Source organism: Gambusia affinis, linkage group LG10 (assembly GCF_019740435.1).
Source record: "Gambusia affinis linkage group LG10, SWU_Gaff_1.0, whole genome shotgun sequence".
NCBI classification, from domain to species: Eukaryota; Metazoa; Chordata; class Actinopteri; order Cyprinodontiformes; family Poeciliidae; genus Gambusia; species Gambusia affinis.
Window position 1 is genome coordinate 7,199,317 of NC_057877.1, and position 16,818 is coordinate 7,216,134.

Consider the following 16,818-nt stretch of genomic DNA (forward strand, 5'->3'; position numbering starts at 1 on the left):
ACACCAGCATTCACTTGAATCGAACCGAGACAGAGGTTTGTAGGTGGAGTTAGCTTTTGTGGTCTGCAGAAAGAGTTCGATTACGGATTCACACTTCCCCAAATGAACCGGACTTTCGACACAAGCGGACTAGAGACTAAAGCATACAAAACAGGGCTGGTGTGAATCCACAGTAAGATGTAGTCAAGGCAACGGAGAAGTAAAGAGCGACTAACCCTTTGACGTAAGTGAAGTCTTGGACAGATTGAGGAGACGAAGTCCCTTGCTAAGGCGACTCACCTGCTGGATTAAGCTGGACACACCTGCAGCATTCACAGAAGACACAAAAAATAGCTTAACATACATGGTAAAAGATCCTTGGATCATTCGTCATGTAAAGGACACTTGATATAAAAAACATAAATAACACTTTAACAGACCATAAGAAAACGATATTTAGGAAATATTTGATTAAAACTGCAAATAAGAATTGGCTATTGGCTGGTAACCAGCCGGTTAAAAATAATCATTCTCTCTTTTTGCAATCAGTGAAAACATTGAAACACTTGAAACTCATGCTGACAAAACTCTTTGGTGTGGAAGCCGTTACTGAGGGCTGTTCAGTTTTAGTAAAGTGTTAAAAAAGTTTGGAACAACAGAAATCTAAAAGGTATTTTCTATATTATCTTCACACAAAGCAAAGCTTTCGGTTCTCAGTGTGCAACAGGGAGGCTCAACATGCTGCATCTTAACTCAGGGGTAAGATAAGGATGCTCTTTCCTAGGGAATGCATGTTGCAGAGTCTGCTGTTTTAGCAGAGGTAGCCATGCTAAATGCCAGTGCAGAATGTAAAATTCAGTTTAGAAACAATTGAAATATGCCTTTAATCGTTTTGTTTTTATTTTACACAAGTAAAACGGCTGTTGCCACGCAGGCTTTGCTCCAAGTACAAAAATCAACCACCACTAATAGCAATGCCAGAAAGCAAATGTTTTAAATACAGTTTTGATATTTCTTTATGTCACATTTCTATCAATCAGCTGAAATCTGTATTGACAGGCTACAAAGGTTTATAAAAGTCATAGATCAGAAATGAGCCACAGGATGACAATTAGTGCATCTCTAGTTTGGATCAAAACAAAACCTTCATGAGCATCTCAGTTATTTAAGACACAGTGAATCGTGCAGACAGTGGGACGTATTTCCTGATACCTTGGTTGTCCAGTGAGTTGTGGGCCAAATTAACGGAGTGGATGACAGAAGCCGGGTTCTCTGAAAGAGCAGTGGCCATCTTTTGAGGGAAGTCTCTGTACACACACAAATCAGAGCATTTTTTAATTGATTGAATCAATTACTTCATTGAGATGTATAATAGAAAAACACAGCTTCTAACACCTTCAAATTGCCTCACTTTCTCTGACATGAACTCCAAATCATAAAACCGCGACAAAAACCAGTGGAAGGTAATTAAGTTTCAGAAAGGAGTGGGACGAATGGCTGCACCCAGAATTTCCAAAACAGCTTGCTTCACAAATTTGAGCAAACAACTGCAGGGCAAAATAAAACAGTCAGACGATCGCACGGCAACACCAAGACACAAGCACTTCAGAACGGTCAGTCAGCCTGTCATCAGTGTTTTAGGGCTGTGGGACGAATCCTCCGTCCTAACAGGAGAGACATTCAAACTCCAGTTAGTAACGGAGCCAATGAATAAAAATGATTCTAACAGAAGTGATAACTTCTGAAGTCTGTTTTGACGCTGTGTGCGTGGGTCGACAGACTCCTACTGCCTGGTGAATGAACGTTTTTGAAAAGCCCACGACACAAACTTTACATCTTCAGAATCATCTGCGATACTCGGATAAAACGAACATGGTGTGAAAGGAGCAACTCACGATTTCAGCCCGGCGTTCTCCAGAGTGATCTCCTCAAGGCTGGAAGATTTGCTGACCGTGTGCAGGACCTGCTCAGTGACCTCTGACCCCTGTTGGTAAGATATAAAAGTGCAAATCTCTTAAACCTGGTTCAGAGAGACGCATCAGAAAAACTGAAATTCAGCTCACGTAAGTTAGCGGAAAGCACGTGTGCAATTTTTATAAACTTATTTTAGAAGGTGAAGCAAATAAATCTTTACAGCCCCAGGAGGGAGTGACCTCGTTATGCTCAAACACGTTTCGTCTGTCTGTTCTGTGAAGAAAACATTCAACTTTATCAAACGATTCATTTTTCACCCTCGGAAAGGTGATTGAGTTTCTGCAAATAATTTGGATTTTTATTTTTAAACAACATTTCTCAGACTGAAGAAAAGCCTGGAAGAATTCAGGAGAGGAGTTCAATCAGAGCAAGGCCTGGAGATCAGACACGTCCTGATGCCAGACAGCTGTCTCATCACAGGACAGGACTGGAGGAACTCCAGGCGGGTCGGACACCGTTCGCTTTCTCAGAACCAGATCGGGCTCCTGCTCCAGGTTCTGCCAGCTCTCTTGGCCCAGATTCCCTTGGCTGAAAGGATCCTTTGGTCACAGAGGCTGTTTGCCAACAGAGGTACCTCTACTGCTTGAATGCATCACGACTGCTAGAATGACGGTTTCTTTGTAATTCAGAGCAGAACTGAAATTGACTTTAAGAAGCATCTTAAAAGTGTCAATACCAATACTGACAGTGATACTTTGCATTACTTTTGGTTTAATGTATCATTAACTTGCAGGTGTTGTTTCTTTAATTACTTTGTTAGAACCTAGGATATAATTTGGACAGAGTTTATATCAGTCTACAAAGTACTTTAAGAACATTTTGACATGATAAAAAGCAAAAATAGAAAAAAGAAACAAGTTTGTGCACTTTTTTCCTAAATAAACAAAGTTATGATTCGAGAGCAAATCAAAACAAAATCATTTTTTGAGGTAGCGTTGAGAAACTGCAGAACAAATTGAAATAAAATTTCAAGACGGAATCTGAAACTAAAGTATCAATCTGACCACTCTAGTATCGATCCGATACCGATACCGATACCGACTTGTTATCGATATTATCAATGTCTTGGATTGATCTGTCCTCCTCTACCTTGTGTCAGATAGTCAGTGGAAAGAGGTGTTTTTGCCACGTGTTTCCAGAGCACGATGTCACACCAAGGCAGAAGCAGAATTGTTGAGTCTAGAGCCGCTTTTTACCTTCTCAGAGTGAGAATATTTCAAACAAAACTCTCTGTTTCCTTCTGGTTGGAGCAGCACAATACTTCAAGGTCTACCGAATGCACTAGACAGAGAACCAGGCTTACACTCTAACCACAGGAAAAAAAACAACACAGCATTTTTGCCCTTATTTGCAAATCTCATGACTTTTCATGTTCTGAAATGAAATTTCATGACTTTCCAGGTTTTCCATGACCAGTATAGACCCTGTTAGAGGCTTGATCATTAGCATAAAGCCACTTAGCTAAAGACCATCGTTCGACATGTAGCCACATACATTAAAAATAAATAGAAAAGAATATTGCCCTTAAACACACTGAAAACCAGGCTCTGTCAAAGTAAAGTTAGTGTATTAATAATGTGTTAAAGGTTGATAACAATCATCAGTTTTTGTCAATTTATATATTTTAACTGAAAGATCAATTAATCTGAAGAAAGGCTCATGTGTGGATGATGAGCCCATATTCAGATTAGGTTTATCATATTAATCTGAAGATGGATGGTTCCATCCAAGAGCCTAGAAGGATGGGTACGCCAGTCTGTCACAGGGCAACACCCAGACAAACAACCGCAATTTAGTGTTTCCACTACAAATGTGTGAAAATCTTCGTCTATATTCTGAAAATGTCAAAAAAAAAAAAAAAAGAAAGAAATTTGCTATTGCGGTATTTCCATTAAAAAAGGCGTGAAATTAAAATCTGGTGTGAATTTGTTTTTTCACACGATAAGTCATTTAAAATCATGGCAACGACTGACGTAAACAGTTACATGATGTAATGTTCATAACTCAGACAAGGCGCTAGCTTTCTTCGCCTATCAGCCAATCAGAGGAGACAGCTGCGTTTTATTCAGGTGTTTGAGAGTCAAGCCCGTCGTACCTGGGAGCGGCGTTTTGGGGAAAATGGTAGCCTGTAATTTTACACAAGGGTTATGGATTCAACACGTTTGAATGACACACAACTTTTCATGAACTGTGCGGTCATGTCAGAGCTCTGGTGGAGCCAGTGGTGCATTGTTAAAAACAAACAAGCAAACCACAAATAACTTCCTGTTGTCATTTTTGTTGTTTTTGACAGTAGTAACACCCGCCTGCTGATCACGTGCTCGTGTGACTCACAAACAATTGTTTCTATTGCAGTTTTGCAAAAATACATCTATCTGGAAAAACCACCTCAAGCCCAACCACCTTTTATAGAAAAACTTGATTTAAAATTTTATTTTCAATGTTTCCGTGTTTCCATTAAGCAAATTCATGTTTTTCTCAATTTGCGCAACTTTATGGTCAGTGGAAACGTAGTTGGTCACGTTTTTGGTCTTTGGGAGAAACCCAGAGCGGCCGATGTGAACCCACACATTCAGGTGCGTGTTGCCCTCTTTCTACTGGCGTTAAAAAAAAGAATTAATCCTGACAGATATGCGCAAAAATCAACTTCCCCTGTAATAGAAATCCTCCCCACCGGAGAAGGAATATTTACTTATTTTAATGGTTATATAAGATTGATTGACCTATGAATATTAAAACAGCTGAATGCAGCTGAACACACTTACTATGCGAAGGTCTCTGCAGTACAGTTTAGTGAACCAGGTGTTATATGCCATTGACGCAACAATCACCGCCAAATCCCTGGAAAAGATGAAAACGGTGTAAACGGAGCGTCGTACTTTAGAGTGTAAAGCATCTTCTGTCACCGACCTGCTCTCCAAGTGGCTGAAGTCCAGCAGGTTAAACTCTCGGCTGTCCTGGGAGTGATAGATAGTGTCCACATCCTAGGAGTAATATTACCCGTGAGCCTCTTCTTCTGCAATGTGTGACCACTCATTTTGCGCTCGGTGCCATACAGTATGTAATACTAGAAGCACTCACAGTGGCACAGACACAGTCCCACAGCTCTTACCCACTGCACTTCCTCCTTGCAGCTGATGCCATTATAGTCGCACAGAGCAGCGTAGGTCTCTGAAAAGCCTCCTGGGGGAGGCGGGCGGGAGGAAAACACACAACAAGAGAGAGCAGCAAAAGGAGAAAAAAAGAGAAATGAATAAAAGGAACGAGGAATGATGTGAACAGCTGCTTCTTTCGGCCATAAAGGAGAAAATGCACACGTAAACATTCGTCCCAATTATCAATCTTTCATTTAGGCAACGGCTGTAAAGAGAACATCTGGGAGAGCGTTACTGAAGTGTGCGTCTGCCAGCGTCCTCTTGAGCCTGCCAAAGCCGCCGACACGCGCTCCTATCGCCGTGTGTGACTCCGCGTTTTTCTCCTGTGTGCAAATTCTCCTGCTTGGTGATAACGTCTCTATTTACCACAGGCCCTCTGGGTTTCCACTGAAGTCTCCGAGCTGGGCGAATACTTCCTGCTGCCCTCCGAAAGGTCGCTGTCTGAGTGACAGATGGACGGGCTGCCGGCACACAAAGAAACACAGATACTGTATGGGCTCGTCTATCTTTTTGATAATTGTGCAAATAAAGGTCATGCGTCTTCAGTACTCTGGTATATCAAACGATGCACAGACGTGTGATGACCAGGCATGGGCTGGTATTGAGAGGTTTTGAAAAAGCTGCCAATAACTCCAACCCCCAACTATTAGAGATGCACCGATTCAGGTGTTTATACATTTTGTTTTTAATCTGGGCGGTTATTCTCTGATTTGCGTTACTATTTTCCTTCATTCGTCTATGGTCACAGATACACCATGTACAAAATTATTATGCAAGTGATATTTTCTCAGATTTTCCTAAATGGTCAATGCAAATGATGGTCAGTATAATTGTCAAGTCATGAACTATTACAGTATAAATCAAATTTTACTGAACAAAGCTCCCCATGAGAACAGATAATTTTTCTTTCCCATATTGCTTGAAACCTGTGGCTTGCTTAATAATGTGGAACATCCTTCTTAAAAAAGCCCTGACACACAATACCATCTATAAATTTAATAGCACAACAAAAAATGTAACCTTTATCACACTTCAATACAGTTTTCATAATAATTTAGAACACAGTGTATATTGGGTAGAAATATCAGCGACCACAGTTTCTCATTCTGTGGGGGTCTCTGACCGGCCCATGTCTGGTGACAACTAGTTGAGATTTTCTCTTTCATGACGGGAACACTTACGCAAAGATGGAATTGTTGAATATTCGGGACAGGGTGAAATTAATATGGCTGACCACATGATTGAGGTGTTCGCGGGACTCGAACCTCAGGGTGTAACCGGACTTGTCTGTGTCGATAATAACCTGCATAAAAAAATGCCGGAAAAACAGAAATGCATTAAACATAATATATATATGTATATATATATTTTTTTATTAAATTTTTTGCTTTTAGGTCTGGATTTGGTCCACGGTATCTTTCTGCTTACAACTCAACAAACCCAAATCTCGAGCCACGCCCAGCCGTGAGAATCCGCGTACTCTTTGTAAACTCGTCCTTGTCTTTCACTCAATACGACAAACCAGAACATTTTCATTACTTATTCTTCTGCAAGTTACCAAGGAAATAATATAAACATCTAACACGCTTCACGCGGCGCTACACACTGCGCTGCATGTCAAAACAGCTCTTCCACTCTCCCCCCTCCCCCCAACGTGATGTACGAGTGTGAACACTGACGCCAGCAGCGGTGGCAGAAATGTGAAAAGAGAGAGAGAGAAAAAAAGCAGAGTTTGGTTCACTCACCTGGTGATCAGGGTGAGAATTCAAAGCTCGAATCTCCAAGAAGTTGAATGTGGTTTCTGTCTGTTGTCAAAGATACATTTCAGAAAGTAATGAAGCTAAAAAGAAAAAAAAAAAAAGAGCTCACACTGAACATTTATTTAAGAAAGCTGTAAGAAGCACCTTAGCCGGAATCTTTGGAGCCAGGAAATAGAGACGCCATGTTGCGAGGACCTTACAAAAAATACAAAAAAGAAGAAGACATAAAGCAAATCAGATTGAATGAAGATTGTGGAAAGGTTCACTGCACATTCACACTCCCCACAGGGAGGAAACGGTCTGAGGCGTTTCCATGGTAATGATGGGAAGCATATGCTCTTGTATTGATCCAAATAAAAGCCCTGCAATGTCAGTGACACTCGAATGTCTTGTGATGCAGGCTGAGAAACGAAAAAGCCTTACAGTATTTTTTTTTTTTACATGCTGCTGCAAAGACCGGATGTGATTCTATTAGCTTCACATTGATTTTGCTGCAGGCCACCAAAAAAAGAAAAGTGGCACCTGCCTTTATTTTGAGAAAAGGCACTTATGGTGGGCACAATGACCAAATTTGGTTCCTGTAGTTTCTGCCCAGGTAAGAACAAAAAAAAAAAATTCAGAACTGAAAAAAAAAAGTCTTCTTCCAACCGTCAAGTCAATGCATTTGTGCTAAAAATAGTAAATCTGATTATGCAGAGTCACGATGCCAGATGACTGTTTTTAGATCAATGTAAATTTATAGAGTGTGTATGTGGAAGTACACAACTCGCTCCTACGTCTGTATGAATGACCGAAGCTCCTTTGTGCCTTGCAGAGGTATTCATAAGCTTCAGGGTACACTACATTGCCAAACATATTGTGCCGCTTGCCAATAAACAAACATATGAACTTTAATGATGGCCCATTCTTACTACAAAGACTTTAATCGGGTGTCTGGCTCAATGTTTGCTGCAATATCAGCTTCAACTCCTCTTGGAAGGCCAATAACCTGGTTGATGGGACAAATCTCTGCATTCTTCCAGGCGAGTATTGATGTTAGATGAGACGGCTCGCAGTTTCCACTCCAATTCACCCCAAAAACGCTGCATCAGGTCGAGGTCAGGACTGCTGACCAGTCAAGTTCTTCACCGCAAACTCACTTCATCCATGTCTTAATGGACCTTGGTTTGCGGACTGGTGCACAATCATGTTGTAACAGAATGGGCCATCTTGTAACTATTTCCAAAGCATAAAGCTGTGGAAGATGTCTTGGTATGCTAAAGCATTAAGGCGTCTTTTCACTGGAACCAAGAGTCCAAGATCAACTCCTGAGAAACAGGATTATCATTCCTTCTGAACCAAACCTTGAGACAAACAAGTCAGGTAAGAGCCGTTTTCACAAATTCAGACCCATCCCTTAGATCAGGGGTGTCAAAGTCAAATGGACGGAGGGCCAAATAAAAAATTTAGCTACAAGCCGAGGGCCGGACTGATCGAATGTTCATTGAGATTTTTTTAAATGACGCATTTGGTCTAGTGCAGCGGACCGGCCCAAGCCTTCATAAATTTCCTGCGGACCTGCGCGTTGTGAGGATCGAACGGGTGCGCGCCAGAGGATCGAACGGGGGGTGGGGTGCGCCAGAGGATCGAACGGGGGTGCGTGCGCGTTGTGAGGATCGAACGCATCTCGCATTTTTTCAGACGGGGTGCCGGCTTGCTGCGGGCCGGTTCTAATAATAAATCAAGATCATCCCAGGGGCCGTAGAAAATCTTCTCGCGGGCCGGATGTGGCCCGCGGGCCTTGACTCTGACATATGTGCCTTAGATTGTCAGGTAGAGAGGCATGATTGGCTATTTGTCCAGAGAACACATCTCCACTGCTCTACCCTCCAGTGGCAGCAGGTTTACACCACTGCATCTGATGGTGACTGAAGCTGCTTGGCCACGGAAACAAAAACCTCCTCTGTGAATGAGGTTTGGAGGTCTGCAGCTCTTGACTGAATACTTCTGCGAAACACGTTTGCGTAATGAACCCTCCGGGCTAAATCCGATCAAGCCTCTGAGAGACGGAGCTCCTATTTTTTTTTTGCAAACGCACCTTTCCAAAAGAATAAAGTCAGTGTGTCTCTCTTCATCAAGGCAAACAAAGGGGAGTGATTCTTTGGCATTTCGCTGCTCTCTGCCAGCCCCTGAGTACTGCCCTCTGGTACGTCTCTTCTCTTCTTCTGCTCCGTCGCTCCCAATCATTTACTCTATTCTCTCGGATGGCCCCCGTTTAAAACACCCTCTCCACCCCCCTACTAGAGGACGCAGCATGCCGACCCACACCCAAATCGACCCCACGTTGTCTATCCCCAGCGAAGAGCAGTAATTAAGTTAGTGTTCTCCTGCTCTGCTCTCTTGTTTTTTTTCGTTGAGAGGAGCTTGACACGGGTCTGTCTGAAGCGTGCGCTGACAGCCCTTTTACACCCACACAGCAAAATGTGCTTGTGAGATGGAGAGAAGGAGCGCTGGGTGGGGTGAGGCAGGAGCGGCGGGAGGGGAAGGAATCTGCGGTTCGCTTCAAAGGCTGTCTGAAGGAGTTGATTAGAAAGACCAGATTGGATCACATTACGGTGATGAGTCTGGGTTACAGCGGGCTGTTAAGAGAGCGCGTACGAGTAAATAGAGGTAAATCATGCTGAGGCAGCAGGCGAGAGAGACTCTTATCTGAGCATTTTGCATCAAAAGAGAGAGCGTACATTCATCATTCTTATGACGTTGTAAAACTCTGCTGCTGGACTGATACTCTAATCTTTTTCTTTTGTCTGAAAGTTCAGAAGACGCTTGTGTCAGAAATAAATTGACGTGGCTTGTTGTGATGGGGGGGAAAACCACTGATCCCATCCTGAAACATCCATCGACTCCACAAGCTAGCTAGCTGGCGTTCTATCTTCCTTAAAACTCCCTGGATTAATGAAATATAAACACATTTATCCTTCCTTTTTCTGTGCCAAATGCCAGGCCAGTGCATGTGATCAAGCTCCAATCTCTTTTTATTTTTCTTCTGTCGTCTGTGTGCGCCCAGCAGGAGAGAAAACCCTTGCCTTCCAGTTTAGCTTTTGAGAGGAAGCAGTAAATGAGACAGGGACTGGAAAGAGATTACGGGGAAAGATGTTTTTTTTTTTTTTTTTTTTTTTTTTTGGCAGATACACAAATCAAAGAGTCTGAATATCAAAGGCTGTGTACGCCGAAACTCTCCTAACTGCCCATTCTCGCCACGAAATGATTCATTAAAGCGTCCACTGAGTGGAGCTTTGAGCCGCCAAGGCGAAGAAGCTCATTTGCTCAAGGAAGGAATGAAGAAGCAACAGGAGTCCCTGATAAGCAGGAGGGAAACGGCTCTGACTGTACCGCAGCACCAACAGTAAAACGCCTCTGTGCAGTGTGTGCCATCGAACACCCTTCCACCTCGCCCTGCAAGGCGGAGGAGGACTGCATCTCGCAAAAGGGCGACATTCATCCTCGGCCCGGTCCGAGTTCTGGTCCACGGTGTAAGAGGATAGCTGCCCCAGATTTTATTTGGATAGCTGGCTCAGCTTCCCCTCGTTCCAGCAGAGATTTCCTTCTGTGCCCCATATTCTCTGATGAAAGAACCCCAGAATCAAAGGCTGCTAAGCACCCCCACTGCTTCCACTTTGTGCCTCACAGACACAGAGGGGATCCATAGGCGCTTCCACAGACGCTGCAGATCCAATATTTATCCTGCCAGGCTGCCAACAGCGCCCGCTGATGTGGGACACCGGCCCTAATGCAGTTAGCATCTGACCGGAGAATCGAGGCGCTTGCTCTGGCTGGTAAACTGCGAAGAGCTGCTATAATGCTGGTGTAGCTATCAGCACTTTGACAGAGATCCAGCAGGACTGGACTTCAAAGACACAGAACATACATGGTATATATGTGGTGGGGTAATGCTGCTCGGCTTCAGTTCAAGTCAGCGCAGACGGAAGAAGGAAGGCGACTTACCAGAATCCTGTCCTCTGTTTTACCGTTTTTGGTGTCAAGCTTAATGCTACAAATGAACTTGATGGATGATTTATCGATAATCTTCCGGATGCTCTCTGTCAGTAAAAAAAAACAAACAAACAAAGAAACATATTGTTAAAGTTGGACTCATTAGACATTTAGTGAGAGACAAACTCCATCTTTGGTGCATTTATACAGTTACAATGACTTGCAGAAGAATTCAGGCCACATTTTTTAAAATTATAATTACATTTTTCAAAGTATTTTAGCATATATGGTCCAACACGTACCAATGAAGAGTGGCTGTTAAGTGTGGCATGCATTTTGTATTCAGCCCCTTTTAATCTGATTCCCCTAAATCAAATCAATGGTAACCAACTGACTTTAGAAGTCACCTAAATATGAGAGCACAAGACTATAATGGAATAAAACCAACACTCCACACTATCTTTTCTTAAGCAGGGTCAGGAAACCTGAGTTGGCTGGTGATAAATAAAGAGCAATCCTAGAAGAAAAGCTGTAAAAGATTTGTGACAGGAGACAGACGTTGATCTTCCAGCAGTACAAAACAGACAGCTAAATTTACAGTAGAAAGAGTTCAGACCAAATTAGAATGGATTAGAATGGCCCAGTCAAAGTCCAGACCTGTAAGGAGTGTACAATTTTTAGCAAAACTTGACAATGACTGTTCACACATGATCTCCATCCAGTCTGGTTGATGGAGTATTGACTCATAGGCACTGAATACCAATGCATACAAAAAATTAAAACCATGCTTAACGCCTCACTATATATCACCATCATACTTACTTTGTATTGGCCTATCAAATAAAACTCCATAACAATACATGGACGATTGTGGCTGAAATGTGACAAAATGTGTAAAAGTTAAACCATTCAATCCCTCCGATGCATACATTTAGCAAACATTTATGTTTGCTAAATCACCTCACTGTCTAGTAATAACGCAGCGTCTACACTGTAAAGACATTTGCGTTTCCAACAGCAGCAGCATTATTTTTGACGAGCAGAAAATGAGACAGAATGTTTACTGTGCAGGATTATTTGAAAACCCTGCTTCCTCCACTTGCTGGTTTTTAATTCAGCTGGATTGCCCACAGGAATACACGGCTAAAAACATTTAGAAAACTAAAAGCTTACGCACTTAAGGCTAAAATAACTGGGCCAAATACAAGATAGAGGGAAAATGTGATGATACTAGATGAAGTCTAATCAAACTAGCCAGTAAAATGAGAGATCAGACCTGCTTTCACATCTTCAAACAGTAACTAAGGTTTGTGTCAAGCTTGACATTTAACTGCGTTTACCATGACTCTTCAACATTGAACAAAGAGATGATACATATGCTTCAAACCTATTAGGAATCTAATTCCATCAGTTTCATTCACACTGCATGGCAGATAGGATGTGGAGAAGGCTATGTCAAAGATTTGATCTGCTGATTTGTATTTTAGTCAATAAGATGATATATGGGCAGCCTGCTAAGCTAATAAGTGGTCCTTATATACTTATATTAGTATAAAAACAATTTAAATCAAAGTCATTCTATGTGCGACATTTTGCCTGCCTGGTATTTTATGTTTGCATGTGCTCTAGAGAACATTTAAAATGGCCAACAATTCAAAATCTAACACATTCCCTGACAGAAAAAGCTTGAAAGAGCCAACAGATAATAGACCTTCACTCTAATGCATTTAGCAGAAATGTACTGCATTCCTGTAATGTAACCTATTCCTCCAAATGCATTTTTCTTTTTTTTTTATAGCTTCTTACATCTCTGAGCTCTGAAAAATGCCAGTCTTCTTCCCTCAGTAACAGCACCCACACCGAAGAGTGCTTCTGTAAGTAGTAGCCCCTAATGTGCTGCATTCACAGACTGGAGAAAGGTTGGATTTTGAGTTTACAACTTGGTCACAGTGGATGAGAGTCGGCCAGTTGTAGCTTCGCTAATATTAGTTAGCCTAGTCATTGAACACAGTTAGCAAAGCCTATACATTAACTTAAAAAAAAAAAACAACAACCTGCACCTGAAACACAGCTAAGTTGGGTTTGAAGTCATTCACAGATTGGAGCTACAGGTTGTGAAGTGCAGTTCAGTAAGTATGAGAAATAAGAGCTGGACTATACGACCGAAAATGTATCACAACATAAGGGTTTCATATTGATAATTATTTATTAGTTTGTTGTTCTTTTTATTATTTCAAATACTGCCTGACTGGTGACATGATCTTTTCTGTTTCATCTAGTTTCCTCTTTCGCTGTTGTATGCAATCACTCCGTTCCTTTTTATTTACTTTTAAGCCGTTGTGAGACACGGTGGTGAAACCTGAAACTGCTGCAGCGAAAGTTATTCCACAGGTTGTTGCTAGGTAACCAAAGAGTGAGTGAGTTGATGCCACCAACCCTTTCTCATAGCTTGCTGTGAAAGGTTGAGCGACTAAACCCTTTCCTCTGTCTACATCCCCCAGAATGTCAACCAATTCTGGATCAGAGTTCTGTGAAACTATTGAACACTCTATCTGACTCAAACAAACTAAGTATTGGCTTAGTTTGTTTATGCCTTGGGCCGGCTCTGGCTTTGCTGTAAAACACAAAGTAGCAGCAAATTTTGGGGTAAAGACCACATTTTCAACATTCATGTCTGACTAAATAATAAGCATAACGCCAAAGACAATGCAAAAGCCTAAGAGCATTCTGAGTTTCTCTTAAAAAAAAAGAAAAACTTTCTGGATATGCATTAAATTTCTTTTCTCCACCAGAGGCCAAACGCAGAGCAAACACAGAGCAACCTCAAGAGCGTCACCGTCCATGATTCACAGGGAACTGTTCCCGTCAGCCACGGTCTGAATCGCACATACGCAGCTCATGACCTGCCGCTCCGAGGCCGGCATCTTTACTCACCGGGTGCGCACACAGCAGTCGCACGCTGTCACAAAAGCCCACATTCGCTAGAAGGAATTACATGATTCACAGTCTCAATTACAGTAGCTGCTCAGCATCCCGACTGATGAGTTTATGAGGAAATCGATAGCAAAGCTGGAGGCACTGGGATTTGGCTCTGAAGTTCATACAGTCTGAGAAACAGCCAAGTCTTTCGGGCGCATAATGAGCCTTTGGGAAGAAAAGCATTGTTGATGTTTTGCATCAAGAACTTCATCCCATTCCCTGCAGAGTATACTGCACTCTACATTTTCCTGCTATCCTGTCAACTGCTTTATGTACGTTTCCACACTGATGCGGATGAATCTGTTGGCATTCCTAGGAAAGATAACATAATAAATCTTAAAGAATGCACAGCTTTTATTGCAATAGCATAATCTTACCGGAAAAAAAGCAAGCTTTAACTTAGGGTGATTTATTCAGTGGGTGAAAATGTCCAACCACAAGTGGAACAATTGTTGCTACTGCAAACGATCTAATTGAAATAAATGTAGCTGAAACATATGTTGTTGTTTGAAATGACTTTAGGTTGATCAGACTATACACTGGCTTCCAATTAGTAATTTATTTACTAATTTAGTAATGAATTTCCCTGGAGGATAAATATGACAACAGGCCACTACATTGGGTCAGGAGACATCTTGCCATCACACAAAGTGAGCAGGATGCAAAATAAGAATAATAAAAAAAAGCTCACAGTGAGAAATCTGCCGCAAAGAGTGGCATCTTAGGGTCACTAAGTCTCCATGACAACCAGTAGATACACTCTACATTGTTCGTCTGGAAGGCATGTCAGAAAAAGCGTTTTTCCATCAAGTTTGCTAACCTCTACAGGAGGTTGGAACTGGTCGGCTTTGGTCAGATGTGATCAAGATCAAACTTTGAGGCAACAAACACTCCTGAGAGGTTTGGTGTAAAATCAAGAAATAATGTGTGGGAAAAGTTTCCCATGCATGTTCAATAATAGTTCCTTTTTCAATGTCACTGAAAATCCTTCGCAGCCTTTTTGAAATACCAGCCAGTTTAAAAAAAAAAAAAAGATTAAAATTCTCCTTGCTTCTTCCACTGCGTCTTTCAGCAGGATTATGATCTGACACGTGTGCAGCCAAATCAATTTACAAATGGTTGATTTGGGTTATAAAATTGATCATTACAGCTACTAAAGACGAAAACTTGTGGGATAAGTGGAAGAGAACGAGCATGAGAGAGGAGTCAGGATCCATTATCCCTCTGTCTGCACACAGCGACTTTAAACTCCATCCATCCATCCATCCATCCATCCATCCATCCATTGCATTCAGGACAGAGACATAGGAAATGCACACTTACCTTTAAATAACTATTTACAGATCTTAACAGAGATTTACAGATTTTAATATATTAGTTAAAACTGTTATAATAATGAGACAGATAATCTGTGAAAAAACATCCAGCTCCTCTGATAACCTATTACTATCTACAGAAATACATCACTCAGTCAGAAACAACCAATTGGAGCCAGGAGGAGGGTCTTAGAGATATGAATCATCCTCATGTATGTGCTACTCACACCCTCCTCTTTGCTACATGATTTGCTACAATCTGCTATAAATGCTCAGGCTAGTTAGCATGTGTGACCGGTCCAAACTTTCACTCTGCATTGTATGTTTCTATTGGTGTATCAAATAGAACAAGAGCCAGATCTTGGTCGACCGTCTTTTATTTTGTCTGTTTGAGGTATCAAAGGAAACAGCAGTGATCGCTCTGCACAGTCTGGTCCAAATCACCTCCCTTTGCAAGAAAATAACATCCAAAATAAAAGAAACAACCAAGAAAAACCCGCCACAACAGCGTGAAATCAAGCTAAGCGCAATTACATAACTGTAACAGGAACTAGCATTAGCTTGCTGTAAATTTAAACAAAATCCAATTTCATCTCGTGTTGACCAGGTAACTTCCCACGGTAAAAATAAAATCCAATAAAGACATATCCCTATAAACGGCTATATAAATATACAACTTATGAAATGCGAATTAACCAAAAAAATGCGTGAGGTGCGTTCAAGTGCAAGAGGAAAAATTAACTGCTCACTTCAAACAGGTACTAATAAAAATAAAGAAATAATTCACAAAACACATAATGACTGATTTAGTGGAATTTGAAGCTTAACTTAAAGTAATACAATGAACTTGTTACACATAGCCACCGATGACGATTAAACAGTTATCCTGTAATAGTAAATTGTTTACCCGAAATTAGTACATTGAGCAGCAAATGAGGTTGACACCCTTAACCCTGGCTCTGATTGGTTGTTTCTGATTGGGAGCGCTGTACTTCTGCTGATGATTTTTTCAACAAATAATCTGTCTCCATACAAGAAATATGTAAAAAAACAACAACAAAAAAACCATATTTTTATAACAATTACATACTACAGCTCGTTAGGGTTCTTCATTTAAACCTAGTTCACCCAGTGTAGGACAATGTATTCTAATGCTTTTTAGATATTTCCAGTTGAGGTGCTATTAAAACATTTAGTGAAAGCAATGTTTATAGTTAAACTATAACTTAAAGCATAGAAAACAGAAAAAAAGATCACGCATTACTCTCTGTGAACGGCACCTCGGTACATACAGTCCATCTATATTTGTAACTTTAGCTGCTTCCCGGTGACCTTGTGCGGGTCCGCAGGCCACCAGGTGCCTTTGCTGACGGAGAGCGCAGGCGGGGCTGCAGGGGGCGGTGCAGCCCGGCAGGTGACTGAACGCTGGAGCGGGGATTCCACCGGATTAATCATCACAGAGCGCCTAATAGAGCCATTACGAGTAATTAACTCAGCAGCAGAGTCCCTGCCACCCGGAGCATGTGTGCAGGCGACGCGCGCGACAGTGCGCGTGTGCGCAATGGCACTGAAATCCGAGCGGAGCTGTGACTTTGACATATGTAAGCTGTTGCTGTTTGACGAGGACATAAATAAATATTTGTGCATCCTGTGTGCCCCCGCTTGATTTATACCGGGTCTGTA

The 16,818-nt window shown here is 41.7% G+C and overlaps 1 protein-coding gene across 5 annotated transcripts in view; it reads right to left on the reverse strand.

Annotated features, from left to right (window-relative positions):
• The window catches only part of LOC122838742 (capping protein, Arp2/3 and myosin-I linker protein 3-like), a 41,920-nt gene that overhangs the window by 21,925 nt on the left and 3,177 nt on the right, over nucleotides 1-16,818 (reverse strand). For all 5 annotated transcript variants that reach the window (XR_006371944.1, XR_006371942.1, XR_006371943.1 and 2 more), the window contains exons 2-12: nucleotides 10,853-10,947; nucleotides 7,013-7,063; nucleotides 6,854-6,913; nucleotides 6,290-6,411; nucleotides 5,475-5,569; nucleotides 5,066-5,136; nucleotides 4,864-4,937; nucleotides 4,719-4,794; nucleotides 1,875-1,963; nucleotides 1,192-1,286; nucleotides 216-302 (exon numbers count right to left, since the gene is read on the reverse strand). Coding sequence is in view for 2 of the 5 variants with exons in the window: in XM_044129660.1 (XP_043985595.1) it covers nucleotides 216-302; nucleotides 1,192-1,286; nucleotides 1,875-1,963; nucleotides 4,719-4,794; nucleotides 4,864-4,937; nucleotides 5,066-5,136; nucleotides 5,475-5,569; nucleotides 6,290-6,411; nucleotides 6,854-6,913; nucleotides 7,013-7,063; nucleotides 10,853-10,947 (915 nt within the window). In the remaining 3 variants the exon portion in view is untranslated. The remainder of the gene's footprint in view (nucleotides 1-215; nucleotides 303-1,191; nucleotides 1,287-1,874; nucleotides 1,964-4,718; nucleotides 4,795-4,863; nucleotides 4,938-5,065; nucleotides 5,137-5,474; nucleotides 5,570-6,289; nucleotides 6,412-6,853; nucleotides 6,914-7,012; nucleotides 7,064-10,852; nucleotides 10,948-16,818) is intronic.